This window comes from Megascapheus bottae, chromosome 9 (genome assembly GCF_031878675.1).
Source record: "Megascapheus bottae isolate mThoBot1 chromosome 9, mThoBot2.hap1, whole genome shotgun sequence".
NCBI classification, from domain to species: Eukaryota; Metazoa; Chordata; class Mammalia; order Rodentia; family Geomyidae; genus Megascapheus; species Megascapheus bottae.
In genome coordinates this window covers 66,402,918-66,421,790 of record NC_143517.1, presented here as the reverse complement: position 1 = coordinate 66,421,790, position 18,873 = coordinate 66,402,918, and the positions used below count along the sequence as shown (strand labels likewise).

Here is an 18,873-nt window from a genome sequence, read left to right as displayed (position 1 = left end):
GCCATTTTATTTATTTATTTATTTATTTATTTATTTATTTATTTATTTTCCCTCCTTGACCTTGTCATTTTGTTAAATGTACTTGTTCAAATCTCAGTGTTCCTGGGGCTTTCTGTGCTAATATGCTCCTAGCTTTTTTTTTTTTTCCCCTTCAGTACTGGAGATGGCAATTAAGACCTGTGTATGCTAGCGCTCTCCCATTCCTGAAAGCTCTGCTTTTTTTTTTTTCCCTATTGGTCATGGGGCTTAACTTTGGGCCTGGGTGCTGCTCTCTCTGAGCTCTTCTGCTCAAGGTTAGTGCTCCACCACTTTGAGCCACGGTGCCACTTCCGGATTTCTAATCGTTAACTGGAGATAAGAGGCTCACAGACTTTTGTGCCCTGGCTGGCTTTGAACATTGATCCTTAGTTCTCAACCTCTTGAGAAGCTAGGATTACAGGTATGAGCCACTGGCACCCAGCCGAAAGCTTTGCTTTTTGTGATTGACTACCTGTGTATGTGATGCCTTTTCTTTCTTTTCCTTGTGATATTGCACTGGCTGGACCTCTGCCACAATGTTGAGAAGTCCAAGAGCTAATGTCCCTGATCTATTGCATGTTGCTGCCTCTTGGAGGCTTTGTCTGGCAGGCTTAGGGCCTGTCAGTAATTAACTGATAATTCTTAGGAGCACTGGAGGGATATTAATAGATGAGCGTCCATATTTTGTGTTACTTTTTTTTTTTTTGGCCAGTCCTGGGCTTGAGCTCAGGGCCTGAGCACTGTCCTTGGACTTTCTCAAGGCTAGAGCTCTACCACTTGAGCCTCAGCACCACTTCCGGCTTTTTTCTATGTAGGTGGTACTGAGGAATCGAACCCGGGTCTTCATGCATGCTAGGCAAGCACTTTAACCACTAGGCCAAACTCCTGGCCCCATGTGTTACTTTTTTCTTTTGTTCATGATGAAAATACTTTTTTCTTTGGGTTCACATTAACCTTTTGGCAAAACAATGAAACAAAGCAAATAAAAAAAGCACAACCACTGGGGATGGCACGAGATAGGATTTCCCTGTCACTGTGCTCTCCTGGGTACCCACATTATCTTGTGGCAATCATATATTGCCATGCATCTAAAGTTTCCTGTGGGTTTTTGTAACACCATTACCCTGCTCGTGTCCACTGCTCTGGTGGGCATGCTATTAGTGATGTGCCGAGGTTTGTGTGGAAGTGGTCTTTAGGATGGGCTTGGGCAAGCGGCCTCCTGATGTGCCTTTGCTTTCTTTAGGGCCTTCTCACCAGTGGAGTGGAGTTCGAGTCTCTCCCCGCAGCACTTTCTCTCCCGGCAGAATCTGGTCTATACCCCGTGACCCTCGTTGGGGTTCCTCAGACAACAGGAACCATTACTGTGAATGGTAAGGAATGCTTGTATTGCCACCCTCAGGCCTAGAGCTGGTCACCTGTCCTGAGCAATGGAAAGGTAGTGAAAAGATGCCAGGTTTGGGGATGATGTGTGAAGCATTGGCTCCTGCCTGGCTCCTATAGCGGGAGGGACATGCCCTGTGCTCCTCTCCTGTCTGCACTGCTTTTCAGGATGTCTTAAAGCAGCCCAGCAAGCAGACCCTGCCCAATGCCATGGGTTCCTAATGCTGCCCCAGGGAAGTGTGTGCACACCCCAGACCCCATCTCTGCCTCTGTGTGATCCTAACGTGTCTGCGGCTCTTACCACTTCACCCAAGATCCTGCTGCCTGGGTCAGTGGCAGGAAATTTCTGACTAAATATGCTGGTCTCAAAGCTTGAACTCAGTCCCTGAAGTTAATGCTCTACCACTTGAGCCCTAGCTCCCCTTCTGGCCTTTCTGGTGGCTAATTGGAGATAGTGGTCTCCCAGACATCCCTACCTGGGCTGGCTTTGAAACCCGGTCCTCAGAGCTGAATCTCTTGAGTGGCTTAGGGTTATACGTGTGAACCACTGGTGCCTGGCTGCTTGCTGCTTTTCTGGGTGTGTGTGTGTGTGCGCGCTTTTTTTTTTTTTAAATTGGTTGAACTCTAGGCGTGGGCGCTGTCCCTGAGCTCTTTAGCTTAAGGCTACCACACTACCTCTTGAGCCACAGCATCACTTCTTGTTTTCTGATGGTTAATTGGGCACAAAGACTTTTGTGCCCAGACTGGCTTTGAACTGTGATCTTCAGATCTCAGTTTCCTGAGAAGCTAGGATTACAGGTGTGAGCCACTAGGCTCGGCCTGCTTTGTTTTGTTTCCCTTTCCTTTCCCTTGACCTCAGTGCTTGCTTGGCCCCTCTTCTGCAGTCCCTTATCTTGTAGCCTACCCTTCCTGCAGGAACTCCTTGGATTTCAGTTCCTTTCTTTCCTCCCTCTCTGTATCTTCCCCTTTCCCCCTGCTTCTTCCCTTCTCTTTTCTTCTCTCCCTCTTATCTTCTTTCTCAACACATGATTGCAGATGATCTCGGCCACCCTGTGGATGTCCTTCCCTCATGTTCCCCCATGCTGCTGGCCCTAGGGTCAGCTTCCTTTCAAGGACCTGCACATTCAGGTGTTCAGCCTCTCCTTGATGTCCTGTGGCACTTCACATGTGTCATGTCTTGCCAGCTCACACGGTTTCCTCTTCCTAGGAATGTCTCCGCTTCTGGAGGTCCTTATCTCAGTGAAGGTGTCAGCACAAGCCAGGTGCTCAAAGTCTTCTTGGAGCCATTTTTTTTTTCATTTCTCTTTTGGGTGTTCTGACTTTCAGGGTCTGTCTCAGGTTGGGACTGATCTTCTCACCTCCAGGCCGGCTCACAATAGGTCCCTCTCCATGCGGGAGCATGTGTCTGGATGTATTTCTACTTGAGACCTGTGTGGCCCATGGCCCTTCTCCACTCCTCAGTTGCACTGGGGTCTCACATAGCTCCTGCCAGCCGGCACGTCCCTGCAGTTCTGTCGGAGTGCCCGCTCCCAGGCACTTGTGCCATCTCCAGTTCTCAGCGTGGGTGCCTTCCTCAGCTTGTGCATGCTGACTGGGTCCCTTCTGCTTTTTCCCATGATCCTTTGAATGTCTTCCTTCTCACGGTGCTGGCCTGTGCCTTGTAGCCTTGCCTTTTATGCTGAGCAGAGTGTACAACCTGGCCACAATCTAGCATGTACAGTCTTGAGTATGCCTGGGCTGTCTGGGGAGCGTGCCCCTATTGGGTGAGTGAAACTGGCCTAATTGTAGGGCAGATGTAGTGCAGCAAGTACTCCAGTACCCAGAACACTGGGTATGGGAACGAGGGGAAGGACAGGAGGTCCAGGGTAGCGAAGGTAGCGATAGAGCTGGAAGGCAGGAGGTTCTGGGGGTGTAGGGGGCTTGGGATTGACACTGAAGGACCCTGTTGGTCCTTTGGACCAATTTGAACAGAGGTAAACTGGCCAGATGTTTCCTTTGCAACATCCCAGGCAACCGGATAGGGACAGGTGAAGGAAAGGTGGTGGGGAGGTGGTGAAGGAGAGGTATGCTTGAAGGGTGGATCCAGGGTAGGGCAGGGCCCACTGTGTCATCAGCCAGTGGGAGCAGACCTCGATAACTCTCCATGCTGACCAGAGAGGTCCACATCTTACCAAAGATGCAGGGCAGATCTGCTGGGTGAAAAGGCCTTTTCATCTCAGCACCTAGAGTTTATCACCTGATTCAGCCCTTAACTCAGTTTAGGATTGTAAAATACAGGTTGCTTAGCAGATAAACCACATACTGTATTATGGTTTTCATTGACAGAGTCAGAGGTATTGGGGGGGCTTCTGGGGAGGAAGATGTTTTCCATAAAAAAAAAAAAAAGCTGTGTGCACCAGGCCTGTCATCCTAGCCACTCAGGAGGCTGAGACCCGAGGATCATGGTTCAAAGACAGTCTGGGCAGGAAAGTTTGTGAGACTTTTATCTACAATTAGCCACCAGAAAACCAGAAGTGGTGTGGTGGTTCAAAGTGGTAGAGTGATAACCATAAGCTGAAGAGCTGAGGGACGGCACTCAGGTCCAGAGTTCAAGCCCCATGACCAACAAGAAGAGGAAGAAGTTGCATGGGGTGAGGACAGAGCCCGGTGTGGCCCCGCTAGCCAGCTGCTCACAGGGCCAGCTCTGCCCTTGTGGAGACCACTGGCTTTGTTCCCTTTTTGGGGTACGAGTTCCACAGGGTATAGAAAAGTTATCACCCTAGGCAGCTAACCACTGAATATTGTTTAATTTCATTATACAGCAAATGTTGTTCATAATAATTATCTCTTGAAATTTTAAAAGCCATTTTAAAGCTTTACTTAAATAATTTCAAGTGCTTATCTAAGTAGACTTTTTTTTTTCTTGGCATGGGAAATTTGCTGATCTTAAGTTATAGTTCTTGTCCACATACAGCAGATTTGCTACGTCACATAGCAGTTCCAATAATAGTAATTGGCCCTTGAACTTTCCTCTTTCAACAGAAGGTTTTGAAGCATTTTTCAAATACTCACTGTCTCATTATGTCCCCAAAGGACTATTAACGAACCTTCTCTTTTTAGAGATGTATAAAATCTGAAATGCAAATCAGTAAGAGACTAAGCTGTGTGTGGCATGTATTTGCAAGGCCCTTCTCACATACCCTTCATTTGCATCTCAGGGTACAGGAGATATTACTACTCCATTTGGTATGAGGATACTGAGGTGTTTGGGGTCTAGGGCACCACTTGATGGAAACCAGCGGGTGATGGGCCAGGCATCAGGGATTCATGTGTTCTTGCCTTGCCAGGATGTATGTTGCTTTGTGTTGCAGGCTACCATACCACGGTCTTTGGTGTCTTCAGCGACTGTCTGCTGGATAACCTCCCAGGGGTCAAAACCAGTGGCTCCTCTGTGGAGGTCATCCCTGCTTTGCCAAGACTGCAGATCAGCACGTCTCTGCCCAGGTAGGGCTCCTGGGAAACACAGGGCTAATTGTTGGTGAGGATTGGCTCTGGTACTTTTCACTTATACATTAAAAAAAATAGCACAAGTAGTCAGAATTACTCTGACATTCTCCTCACCAGAATATGGCTGGAGCATTTCTTTATGATAACCAAGAGTTAATATGCTCTGCTGAAAATGAATTGGAACAAAGATGAAGTCTCTGTTATCAGAACATATGTGAAGTTAGCTGTTGGAATCCTAATTCTTTAGAAAAACAAGGTTTTAGGACATTTAAGAAAAACTTAGTTTACTGGGCGCTGGTGTCTCATGTCTGTAATCCTAGTTACTCAGGAGACTGAGATCTGAGGATCATGGTTCAAAGCCAGCCTAAGCACAAAAGTTCATGAGACTCCTGTCTCCAATTAACCATCAGAAAACAGGAAGTGGTGCTATGGCTCAATTGTAGAGCATTAACCTTGAGCTGAAGAGCTCAGGGACAGCAGCCAGGCCCAGAGTTCAAGCTCCATGACCAACAAAAAAAAAACAAAAACAAAAACAACTTGGATTAAAAAGAAAAAGGCTTGTTCTTTCTTTTGGCAGTTTAGTATTATAGGAAAGCATGAAGAAGAAAGGAGAGCGAATCTCAGGCAGTCCCAGCCTACTTTGTGCTTTGTGGTATTCTGGCACAGTTCTGTTGTTGTTGTTTAAAAAGTACATCTTTGTATTTTTTTGGTATGTGTAGATATATGAGCTTGTACTATATCATACATAAGTTTGTTGATTATTATTTTTTTTTGTGCCAGTCCTCAGCACTGCCCTTGGGCTTTCTCAAGGCTAGAGCCCTACCACTTGAGCCACACCACCACTTCTGGCTTTTCTCTATGTATGTGGTATTGAGGAGTTGAATTCTGAACTACATGCATGCTAGGCAAGCACTCTTACCACTAGGCCAAACTCTGGGCCTCATCATTGATTACTTTTTGTCTAACCAGATAACAAATTTTTCTTTCTACTTTTTTTTTAAAAAGAATTTATTAACGTTGATTTTTACATCAAATTTTAAATGACAAGTTTAACATACAAGTGTTCAAGGAGGGAATCTCTATTTACCATCACTGGGACTTAGTATTTAGAACTTAATCAAATTAGGCTAAGGGTTTGTATGTCATAGAAACATATTAATTTATGAAATAAAACATTATGTCTATAGAGTCACAGGTTTTTATGTCTATATAGTTATGTTTATATTTCCATTATCATGTCCATAGCTTTGGGTATGCAGTTATTGAGTCCTCGCTCTTGTATTCTTTGGATTTAATAGCCACAACTTTCTACTTTTATAATTTTTTTTTTTACCTAGTCCTTGGGCTTGAACTCAGAGCTTGAGCTCTGTCTCTGAGCTTCTTTGTGCTCAAGGCTAGCTTGCTGTACCACTGAAGCCACATCTCCACTTCTAGCTTTTTCTGTGTAGTTTATTGGAGGTAAGAGTCTCATGGACTTTCCTGCCTAGGCTGGCTTTAAACCACAATCCTCAGATCTCAGCCTCATGAGTAGGGGGGATTAAAGGTATGAGCCACTAGCACCTGGCTATAAATTCTTAAAAATTAGTTGAATTGATTTAAAAATGAATATCATAAAGGTATCTTGATAATGTACTGTCTTTTATTTCCATGTGTTTGGACTTTGAAATTTTTTTCAGTCTTTGCTCTTTAGAAGAAGACCATTTTTGTAGTGTATCTTGGGCCTATTTTGGGGACTGTTCTTGAAGCTGTTTGTGTGCTTACTGGCCCCTCCTGCTTGCCAGGGCCTTGCTGAGGATTCGCTGTGACAGTGAGTTTCACGGTCCTGAGCTGTCCTCTTGTCAGGTCCTGTAGGTGATGAGACGGACAAGCATCCCCACGGTGTCTTGACCTGAATAGGGACTGTGACAGGTCTCATGTGTTCTGCACAGCACAGGGGCTTTAGGCAGGTTCTTCCAGGAGGCAACATCAACAGTGATGGGCTGGAGAGGGGTGGCAGCAGCTGTCTGGCCTGGAGCACAGGGAGGAGTAAGCATCCTGCAGTTTAGAAATGAAGAAAAAAAAAAAAAGAATTCATGAGGGGCCATAGACCTGATTGTAAGACCAAAAGAACAAAACTCTGGAAAGAAAGAAAGCAGTATGGAAGTTCCTCTAAAGACTAAACACAGAGAACTCCTCTATAACCTAGCAATCCCACATCTGGGCATCTACCCAAATATATAGAAACAAGGCTGTACTAAAGCTACTAGCATTACTAGCACAGTGATGTTCTTTGCAGCATTATTCACCGTAGCTAAGATATGGAACCAACCCAGATGCCCCTCAGTAAATGAGTGGCTCATGAAGATGTGGTATATTTATACCATGGAATTCTATGCTGCCATCAAAAAGAATGACATTGCCCCATTTGTGAGGAAATGGAAAGATTTGGAAAAAAAAAACATATTAAGTGAATTCAGCCAGATCCAAAGAAACGTAGACCTCATGGTTTCACTCATTTGTAACAATTTGTAATGTTTAGGATTCTCCTAACAGAGGATCATATAGGTTAAAAGCCATGTACATATGTCCGTAAAGGATGAAGCTAAAGCAAAATGAACTGTAGGATATGGAAAGAAGAGGTTTATCTTTGTGATTATTGTTCTTAAAGTACTATATGAAGCTATTTCTTTTTTCTTTTTTCCCTTAAGGTTTATCTCATGTTGTTACTGTATCTGACTTTGGTACCTGGTATATTGTGTATATGTTTGTGTATTTGAAAATGGGAAGGTAAGGGGAAAACAAGATGAGTGGGAGGAGATGGGGGAAAGAAAAATGGAAGAAAAACATGGGAAGGAGTAACAGTGTCCAAGCAGTAATGTACCCACTACCTGATGCATGTAACTGTAACCCCTCTGTACATCACCCCAACAGTAGAATAAATTCTTTTTTGAAAGGAAAGAAAACAGGAGAGAGTGTACATGACCTTGGATTAAGATAGCAACAGCAGCAGGATCCACAAAAGAAAAACTTGGTAAACTGGCTGCCATCAAAATTAAAAACCATCGATGCTTCCAAAGACACCATTAAGGAAATGAAAGGACAGCACACAGGTTGGCAGAGAGTGTCTGCAAATCATATAGCTGATACAAAGAACTCTGGAACTCAGTAGTAAGAAGACAAACAACCTAATTAAAAATTGGCAGGAGATTTGTGTAGCTATGTCACCACCAGATATGCACAAATACTTAATAAACAGCCTGAATATCTGGGCTGGCACCACGTGAGATTCCAACTCACACCCATGGGGGCGACTGTCACTAGAAAACAGGGGAGGTAGTGCAAGAGCCTGGACCCTTGTGCAGTACCACAAGAATATAAAGTGGAACACCGACACAAAGACACTTGGGAAGCCTCAAAAAATTAAATATAAACTTGCAGTATGACATAGCAATTCTACTGCAAGGTATTCCTTCCTATGTAGTTGTATATGGACATGGAGTCTTACACATGAATTTACAGTAGCACTTTTCCTGGTAGTCAAGAGTGGAAAAGCTGATGAGTGAAGGAGGCTCATTTGTACAGTGGAATGCACTCCTCAGTGAGAGAGAGAGAGGGGGGGGGACGGTGGGAGGGAGGGAGAGAAATGGGGGAACTCTTCATGCATGTTTCATGTTTCAGTGTAAGTGGCCTCTCCCTTGACGGTAAGGGAAAGGAGCCAGATGCAAAAGGCCCCATGGTATCTAGTTTATGTTGTTTGAAATAACCAAAAAGGAAAATATGCAGAAAAGAAAAAAGAACCGCAGTTTCTGGGGAGAAGCAGGTATTCCACTACAAGGGCCCCGGTATCTCTCTGGAGCGATGGAAACACATTGCAGTTGGTTCTCAGTGATGGCTGCACTCCTCTGTAAATTTGCTAAAAATTGACTGCCTACCTGAAGTAAAGTAAACTTTAGTGGCGTGTAATTATACTTCAGTTAGGCTGTGTAGACACATCATGGCAGGATGTACATTGTAGGTGAGTCTGAGTAGCTTCAGGGAGTATTCTTGTCTTTGTTTCTTCCTGGGGTTGAGCAGTGAAGTCCGCAGATGTCTGATCAGGCCTCTTGCCTGCCATTGTCTATTGCCCTGGGCTGCAAGTGTAAGTCTTCAACTCCTGGGTCTTTTTCAGAGCACTGACAACCTGAAGAAAAACTCAAGGAGAGGTAGGAGAGAGAGCTGGTTAGAAATGTGACAGGGCTGTGCCTGCTACACTGAGGCAAGCCTTCAGCCGGGAATGCCAAGGGAGCATGTGAGTGTGTTGGGCGGGAGGCTGTGGAGAAAGTGTGCTTGGTAGAAGGGCCTCACCAGGAGGGAAGAGCTTGTTGGGACAGGCTGTGTCATCTTCCCTGTCAGGAAGACTGTACCAAGCAAAGAGCCAGATACTGGCTATCACTGTGCCCCTCTTTTTCCTCCTGTTTTGAGAACAGTTTCCAGAGATAGTGTCTGCCCACTGCCTCTACTTTTTACTGTCTTATGATGGTCTTGGATGCGAGCATGTGTGCTCCGTGGTGTCACTCAGCTATCTGAGGGAGCTCTGAGCACAGGGCAGAGAGTGGAACCTGAGGGGAGAACCAAGGCCTGTTAGTTCCCAGGCCAAGGACTGCGAAGAGCACCCCATGGGAACAATTGCCCTAAAAGTGATGATTATTTAAAGGAATGTCATCTGTAATGAGTGATTCATTGATTTCACCTGCATTTATCTACACCTGAGGTGTGCTTTGTGTCTTGAGTGCCTAGCACAATGCCAGCTCCACTTTCAGCCAAGCTTCTCTGCTCACAGACGCTGGGCCAGGGGTAGGCCCAGGCCCTACAGCTTTATTTCCTATGCGCTGCTTTGTCATTCTTTTCCCTTCCCTCCCTCTCTTCATCTCTTCTTTTCTTTGTCCTTCCCTTCTTCCCTCAGAGGGTCTTGGCATCTTGACAGATCGTTCAGTTCTGGATGTAGAGGAATTCACCCAGATCATTCACACTCTTAGTTTCTGAAAATCTGGGTTGACTATCAGAGTCTCCTACTAAGCCCTGGAAGCAGGCCCCACCATGGGAGTGGCATGGTCAGGTCTTGTTTTAAGCATTGACCCTAGAAACCAGAGGTATGAAGCAGTTATTATATGGAACATTCTTCACTGTCCTGTGTTCCAAACAGCTATATATGAAGCTCTCCAGTGTTATAAAAGAAACTGTGAGCCAGTGTGCTTTCCCCAGGGGAGAGCTAAAAAACGTGGGTCGCTTTGAGGCTATTGCTTGAGATTCTTAGTTGATCTCCTGGTTCATTTACAGTTTTATTAAGTATAATACGTTAGCTCATATCCATCCAGGAAACTGTGGCTGGCAGTGTAAAGAGGGAGGCTGTAGAGTTTTAGGCAAATCTTTTTCTTGGTCAGTTGTGAGGCTTGAACTCTGGGCCTGGGCGCTATCCCTGAGCTCTTCAGCTCAAGGCCAGCGCTCTGCCACTTGAGCCACAGCACCACTTCCTCTTAGGTGAATCTTGACTGGCCTCTTCAAGTTCACCCACCCTTTCTTTTATGGCCAGGCCTCCTCATAACCTTTCCAACCTTGCATGCCTGTCTTCCTTGCCAGCTAGCTTTTGTCTTGACAGCGTTCAAGAGCCCTTTCCTGTGGTACAGTGCCTCCTTACAGGAAGTCTGTCTGCTGCCTGGGTAGTTAGGATATGGGTCCAGTGAACTTGAGCAAAGCTCGCAGATGCAGGGCATTGGTACAGCAGGCTCAGGGGTCGCCAGTGTTGGGATGTACAGTCCACACTGCTGGCTCCCTGGCTCAGTCCTGCAGGGAAGAATCACACGAGGATGGAACCCACTGCCCTGTCATGTTGGGAGTTGATGGGCATTGCTCATGGTTTATACCTTGGGGATGGAATATACTTGCATATACTTTCAATATTGTTTTTTGGTCCTTGTTCTCATGGTATTAGTAGGAATGGATCATAGATGTTTTCCTTTTAAATCCATGGATTTTTTCCCAGGGAAGTTCTGAGCATGAGAGTAATACCCTCAGGGGTTATTGTTAATCCACCTTGTACTTTTTTGCTCTCTTCAGCCTGGTGACTCAGTATTTTTATGTTTCACAAATGCCTGAGAAACTGAGGCTGGGCAAGGTTATGATTTATAACTATAACCCTCCAGCTATGTCTGTATGGCAGATGGCTGTTGGCCATTGGCTTTTTGTCTCTGATGTTGTGCACTGAGCCTCACATGTAAAGTATATTTCTGAAGTTCATTGGTGTGGCCATTCTCTTACGTGATGTGAAGGATCTTGGCATGCTGCTGGGTTCTTTCTCTCCTCTTGCTCACATTTATCATTGTTGTTACTGTTTCAGATCTGCACACTCATTGCAGCCATCTTCTGGTGCTGAAATAGCTACTAATGTGTCAGTCCAGCTTTATAATGGAGAGACCCAGCAACTGGTCATTACCTTGGAAAATATTGGAATGGAGCCATTGGAGAAACTGGAAGTTACATCAAAAATACTCCCCACCAAGGGTAGGTAGCATTGGGACTGCATGTGTGGTTTATTAGCAGGAGGCATACACTGAATGACTAACACTGGTTATTCAGAGTGGGTCTTAGTGTTTGGGAGATTTGGTTGATACTGGAATTCATCCTCTTCCTTTCCCATCAGTGGACCAAAGACAGGTGCAGTGTTTACAAAATGTCTCTAAGACAAAATGCCTTCCTCTAGCACTCTGAATTTAAATGAACTGGTTGGTTGGGTTGGTATTTGACCAAATAAGCTAATATTGAATGATGGAGAGTGACCACTTATATAGTGAAAATCATTCACTTCTCTTATGGTGTATCTTGCTTTTGCAGTTTAGTAACAGGAAAATATTTGTTCCTTTCCTCAAATAAATCTAGTGGGTAAGGGGGTGGCCACTCTTCATGACAACCTCTTGTTCTTTTTGGGGGTACGCCCTCTCCCCTGTGGAAATTCTCCACCTGTCCCTGTTGCCTGTGGTGCTCGAGAGCCATCCCCTCAGCTGTGTCTGCAGTCTCCCCCTGGTCTGTGCTCACCTTTGTCCTTGGGAACTCATTTCCATGTCCTTTCTAAATGGTAGGACCTGCCATTTCTTCCCTCTGGAACTAAGCTTGCTGACTTCTGATCCTACCTCTGTTGTCTCCTTAGCTTTGATTTCTTTCTTTTTTTTTTTTTGTGACCTCATTTTATTTTATTTTTTATTGTGATTAATAGAAGGGTTACATTATATTCACCAGATGGAAGGTGTATAACTTCACAAACATTGATACCCTTTCTCATGACACAGTCCCCATTTCCCTCCCACCCTCCTTCCACTCATCTTGATTTCCCCCCTTACCTATCCAATTTCAAATAACCAATTCAGCACATAGAAAATATATCAGATAACAAGGTGAAATACTGTAACAATATGAGATAACCAAGGAACAGCAAAAGAGATGAGAGATAATATAGGACATTAAGGACAACAATCACTCATTATATGGCTTTTGTTTCCTTATCCTGGAGGTCCTTACATTTAGGTCCTTATCTTTAGGTTCTAGCCAAGTTTTCTCTAATCTCAGAAGCTTTCCCAGGACTGGGTCACTGGATCCTTTGTTCCAATAGCCACCATACCACCCCATGAACTGTGACTGCTTGTTAGCAGTCCAGCTTAACGGTGAGAGTCTCAGAGGCAGCAACTGGGTTTTTTCTTCTGTTTTTGGGTATTGGCACATAGTAGGTGCTCAGGCCAGACGGACTGTTGATAGAAAGAGGTTAATGAGATATGTCATCTGGCTTGTGGCTTGGGAGGATGGAATAAGTAAGAGTGGCAAGCTACTCTGGAATTTCCATGAATCCCATTATCGTGTGTGTGTGTGTGTGTGTGTGCGCGTGCGCGTGTGTGCACATACCCCTTTCTTCCTCACCCCCCCATGTACGTCAGGCTGCCTTTGAACAACAATCCTCGGATCTCAGCCTCCAGAGTAGCTAGGATTACAGACCTGAGCTACTGATGTCTCTTTATGGAGACAGTTTTCTCAGATCCTTTCACATCCAACCTCCCTGCCTCACCCCCAGAGTCCACTTCTCTTTTCCATTTATGTGCTCAGCCCCAGCCAGGGCTGATAAGTAATGCTGCAGAAACGTGGAGCGTGCACAGCCACTGGATGGAACCCAGGTGGGATGACTCCTTATGGGTAGTCCTGCCCACACCTCCTTCTTGACTCAGCCTCACCTTGGGTTTCTCACCAGGCCTTACCTACATGGCATCTTTTGCTTGACGGATTGTCCTCTGCACTGGGCCCTGGGATGGGTGGCCGACCTGTCTTGAGCGAGGTAGCTGATGGTTTGGTGTTTTCTGGTGCTGACAGAGCTGACTCTGGTACTGACAGAGTCCAGCTGATTCCAGAACCAATGTGTACACTTCAGGAGTGCCTTGTGCTGCCCTGCTACCTAGTGCGTGGGGAGAAGCGATAGGTTTGCTTCCCTGGATTGCCAGTCCTGGAAACCCGAGCACTGGTATTGTTTAGACTGACTTGAAATGAGCTAGTACATGGCCTCCCTGAGGAAGATGGTTTCCATTTCTTCCCTAAGACTTCCTAGGCACAATCTCAGCCTTTCCTGTTTGTTCTCACACCTTTTTGGGAATGATTCACCATCCTCTACATGAGCGAACATGCATTGTCCTCAGAACTAGAGACCACACAGCAGAGTCAGCCTGAGCCCTGCTCAGAGCGAGGGAAGTTAGGACTTGGAAGAAGCCTGGAGGCCCCATTGTTCCTGTCCACACAGGGGCCTGTAGTGCCAGGCTCAGTGATGAGCTGGCTGCATGGATGTCACCTTCCCTGCTGAGTTTCTAACTTTCTGTCTGGTCCGTTTCTGAGTTGCCGGGCTGTTTTTATGTAATTATTATTTTTAACATAAGGCAAAGTTTTAAAAATAAATCTCCTATGAAAGTGGTTTCTACTTAATGTCATCAAAGTGAGAGTGCTGTGGGAGTGTGGAAAAGGACTTCGCTTACCTGGTTCTTCCTGCGGTTTCCATACCAGGCCCCACTCGATGCCTGGATGGCAAAAGCTGGTTGCTGTGGCCAGCACTGGGGCAGCAAGAAGTCTCCCAGCAAGGGTGGGCCAATCCAGTTCTGAGCATAGCTTCCAGAGTCAGCATTGCGATCCAGTCAGACCAGCCTGGGCTGAATTCTGGCTTTGCCACTTAGTAGCCAAAGCCATTTGGACCAAAGGTTTGTTTGTTTCTTTCTTTTTTTTTTTTAATTTAATTTAATTTAACTTTTTATTGTCGGGGTAATGTATAGAAGGATTACAGTTACATTAGCCAGATAGTAGATGCATTACTTCTCATACATTGATACCCCTTCTCATGTTATTGTCCCCATTTCCCCCCACCCCTTCCCAATCATCTTGTTTTCCCCACTTCCCTTTCCTATTTCAAATAAACAAATAAACGTATGTACAATATACCAGGTAACAAAGTCAGATACATTAACAACATGAGATTATTAACCAAAGGGCAACAAAGGAGAAGAGAAATAACCTAGTACATTAAGAACAACAGTCACTCAAGATACAGCTCTTGTTTCCATATCCTAGAGTTCCTTTCATTTAGTCTCATCCTATATGACTTTATGTAATCCTCTACTAGGAGAGTCCTAGATGTGTACTAATTATGACAAATAAGGGGAAACCATTGAGCCTATGTTCCCAAAGGCTTGCTTCTGTAATGATTTTTTTCCTCCTGGTAGAGATGGCTTTCTGACACTTTTGGGGTACATGTGACGCACTTAACTGCACTCCCTGATGTTACCAGGGGTTCAGTACGCAACAGTCCTTTCTGTAAGCCCATGTTATTGGTGCTGCTACGATTGTTATTTTTAAACTGTTTTTGTTGCCTTCCTTCAATTGTCACAGCAGTCTCCTTTTCCTGTGCATCTGCAGTGCTGAGGATTAAACTCAGGACCTTGAACATGCTTACCTGTGTCTTCTGCCACTGAGCGACATCTTTATCCCAGCGTTTCAGAACGCCATCCTTTGCCTGGTTGCCACCCTGTCGCTTTCCTGTCTCTCTTGCATGAATACCAGCTAGTATCCACTGTGCTGTGCTTTAGGGAGTGGGACTCATGAGAGAGTGCTCAGCATGATAGGACATAGTACCAAAGCATAGGGCAAGCCCAGGCCATGGGGAGCTCTGCTCTTGGCCCTCTCCTGCCACCTGAGGTTCCTGTCCTCTGGCATCCTCTGCTCACCTTGGATCCGAGCTCCTCAGCAGCCTGTGCTATTGTGCTGGTCACTGGGGACCTCAGGTGAGTTGGATCCAGGCCTCCCGCGCACTTCCAGATGCCTAGACATCCTTTTCCAGCTTTACTCTTTTCCCCCAGTCAGGCCCGGGATGCCTCTTTTTTTTTTTTTTTTTTTTGCCAGTCCTGGGCTTGGGCTCAGGGCTTGAGCACTGTCCTTGGACTTTCTCAAGGCTAGCACTCTACCACTTGAGCCTCAGCACCACTTCCGGCTTTTCTGTATGTATGTGGTACCAAGGAATTGAACCCGGGTCTTCGTGCATGCTAGGCAAGCACTTTAACCACTAGGCCAAACTCCCGCCTCCCCCCCCCCCGAGATGCCTCTTGAGGGCTTTTCCAACCCCTTCCAGTAGGATTGTTTGTACCATTGCTGCTGCACAAAGCCAGCTGCATTTCTCCCAACAGTGCTCACCTCACTTGGCTTTGAGTTCTTCAACAATCAGACGTTTATGTTACATTTATAAGCAGTCACTGAGCAAGCACATGAATAATGCATAAGCATTGTCCTAAGGAGCTCATAGTTCTATGTGGCAATCAGACATGTTCATGGGCTTGTGTTGAGCCTGGACTGCTCAGCCTGTGTTGTTTCTTCTCCATGTGACTGACCACAGAGAATGGACTTGCAGGTGATGCTCTGTAAGGATTCCAGAGCTCCTGGAGGACTAAGAGCCATTCAGTCTGGGGTGTGTACATGCCTCTGTGTGTGTGTGTGTGTGTGTGTGTGTGTGTGTGTGTGTGTGTGTGTGTGTGTGTGTGTTGTGTGTGATTCTAGTGGCTTTCTTATTTAGCACAGCCAGCTCTGGGGTGGAGACAGAGAAGTCTGTGAGATGACATGGCTTGCCATGTCACCAGTGCCTCCAGGGTTGGTGTGAGCAGCTTGATGGGAACATGAATGAGAAAGAATGGAGCAAGGCACGAAGGAAAGAAGCTTAGGGTGCCTGGCCCTGTAGAGGGAACCTTTGTCTGCAGTGTGTCATGCTTATGCAAAAAATTAAAATGTGGAGAAAAGCATATACTCCTTACTACTGAAAGAGCACAATTCATAGGTTTGTTGTTTATGTTCCACAGATTTGTTTATATGTTCAACAAGCAAGCATTCAAAAGGCAGTTTGTAGCAGATTGCTGGATCCTGGCAAACCCCTTCTGTGTGGCCCTGAGCACCTTCTCAAAGTAGGGACAGTAGTGGGCCAGTCCAGAGCAGCTGTGTAGATGCAGGGGCATAGTCCACACACTCAGCTCAGCTCAGCATGGTTCTGGGTTGTGGTGGGATCCTTCCAGACGAGCAAGAGAAGGGGGGAGTGGCGTGTGCCTGACCCTGGACCACTTTCTCCCATCTTCCTCTGGGGTTGGGGTTGGCAGCTGATCATAGCCCAGCTGAAATCTTGGTGGATGGCTTTTCTCCCTTGCCCCCACTACTGTGTTTTTCAGTTCAAACAGGCAAGCATAATGCTATGATCATGGCTTTGGTCCGCCTGCTGTAGTAGGCATATGTCTGCGATCTGCTAAGACAGGGTATTGTCTCCTCCAGACCCAGGCCCTGCCAGGACAGCAAGTCCTATTTTACTTCTGGGCAGTTAATTAATTCAAACAGAAACTGCCCTGTTTGTAGTTGTGGTACAAATTCTTAAGGAACTTTTGGATGTAATCTACTCCTGTACATTGCCCAGTTTTTCCTACAATCACACCATGCACTCATCTCCCCCACTTAGGCCCTTACTCTCTTGATAGTGGGGGTTGTACCCTTATTTCTCCCCTAGGTCCTAGGACAGTACCTGGACTGAGGATATCTACTGTCTTTGCAAATAAAAAGCTCCCTGAGCCAGGTGCTGGTGGTTCGTGACTGTATTCCTAACTATTCAGGAGTCTGAGATCTGAGGATTTCCAGTTAACCTCCAGAAACCCAGGGTGGCTCAAAGTGGTAGAGCGCTAGCCTTGAGCAAAATGGCTCAGAGGGTGGGGGGACATCTCCTTGCGTGGGTGGAGTGTAAGAAGCAGGTGTCACCACAGTGAGGGAGTTCCTAGAGGCCTTGTGTGAGGCCACACTGTGCAGCTGGCTGTGCTGTGGTGTTACGTTGTCTCATTCCCTCATAGCCATTGGGGTGATGGAGGACAAGGGACTGTCCTGTTCACAGAACAAGGGCATGCAGTGCCGAGACTCAAGCTCAGGTCTGTCTGGCCCCAGGACTCACATGCTTGGGTATTTCACGTCCCCCCCTTCTCTTTTGGAGGCATTGTGTTATATCACCTTAGTGAGGATTTCCTGGGAAGTACTCTACACACCAGGAACAAGGCTGAAAACAGGGAAGGTAGGTGGGGTAGCGAGCTTCCCTGGCCAGTTTTAACCTCTCACTTCTTTTGTGTGTCATTTTTTTAATTGAAAGATTTTATTAACACTGATTTTTACATCATATTTCAAATGCCATGTTTAACAAACAAGTGTTCAAGAAGGGACTCTCTATATCTACCTCTCACTTTTGATAGCTTTGAGAAAGTTGCTTTACCTGGAGCTTTAGTTGCCTCTTATACAACACAGGAATAACGTAGCTCTCGTGTGGTGTGAGGTACTAGTACTTACTGTCTTGTGCTCCTTGGCTGACTTCTCTGTCCTTCCTCTCAGTGGTCCTGCAGTGCCTGTGAGCTTGGGAAGGAGAGGTAGAGCTTACTTGATCAGGGTGGGGTCGCTCGTCCTTCCTCTGATCAAATTCTTTTAAGCCAATTGGTCACCTGTTTTTGTGTTTATTCACCTGGTAACAGAGTGGAGTCTGGGGACTGAGACAGTGACACAGATAGAGGCCAGGTCAGTGGAAGTAAATTAGGGGACTGTGTGTAGGTATATGGGGTGTGAGTTGCTAGAATGATCTGTTGTTGTTGTTGTTATTGTTGTTATTGTTTTCCCTTTCAGTACTGAATTTTGAATTTAGGCTCTGGCACTTGTTAGGCAAGTGCTGTGCCATTTTAACCACAGATGTAACCTTTTTACTTTAGTTACTTTTCAGATTGTGCTGTTTTCTAGAGCTAGAGTTGAAGTGCAGTCCTATACTTCCTGAATTACTGGGATTAAGGTTGTGCCCCACACCCAGGTTTTTTTTATTTAGCTTGGGTTTCACTAATGGTTTTGGCCTAGGCTGGCCTTGAACCAACAATCCTTCTTCTGAATGTTAGTACAGTTTTGTATTCATTTGTTTGTAAAAGTGTACACTGTGGAAAATTCAGAGAATACAGAATAATTTGAATTATCTTATGATTCCATGACTCAAAGACAACCATTCCTTCTGAATGTCTCTGCAGTTAGAATTACATTCTGTGTTGTTTGGAGATGTAGCCTTTTCCCATCTGTTCTAATTATAAATCTAAAATGATGTCTTGGCATGCATGGATGGTTTCACATCGTACACTGTGGAGTGCCTACCAGGTGCCAGGGGAGGCTGCTGACGGCTGCTAGCACTAATGTGTATTTACTGAGTGCCAGGCGCCGTGTGCCACAGCCTGGCAGTGTCCTTTTATCCTCACACAGCTCTGGTGAAGGGCTGTGAGGATTATCCAGTCAGGAAAAGAGAAATAGCTAACATTACTCAAGTGCTTACGCTGGGCCAGGCGAGCACTTGACTTTTATTAACACTTTGATTCTGCATGGCACCCCAATTCATAGATGAGGGAACTGGAGCGTGCACAGGGCGAGCCATGT

At 45.7% G+C, this 18,873-nt stretch overlaps 1 protein-coding gene across 1 annotated transcript in view; it reads left to right on the top strand.

Annotated features, from left to right (window-relative positions):
* Positions 1-18,873, top strand: part of Trappc9 (trafficking protein particle complex subunit 9) — a 433,947-nt gene that overhangs the window by 97,199 nt on the left and 317,875 nt on the right. Inside the window, exons 13-15 of the mRNA XM_090339457.1 lie at positions 1,262-1,388; positions 4,749-4,881; positions 11,237-11,400. Of these exons, the coding sequence (XP_090195583.1) occupies positions 1,262-1,388; positions 4,749-4,881; positions 11,237-11,400 (424 nt within the window). The remainder of the gene's footprint in view (positions 1-1,261; positions 1,389-4,748; positions 4,882-11,236; positions 11,401-18,873) is intronic.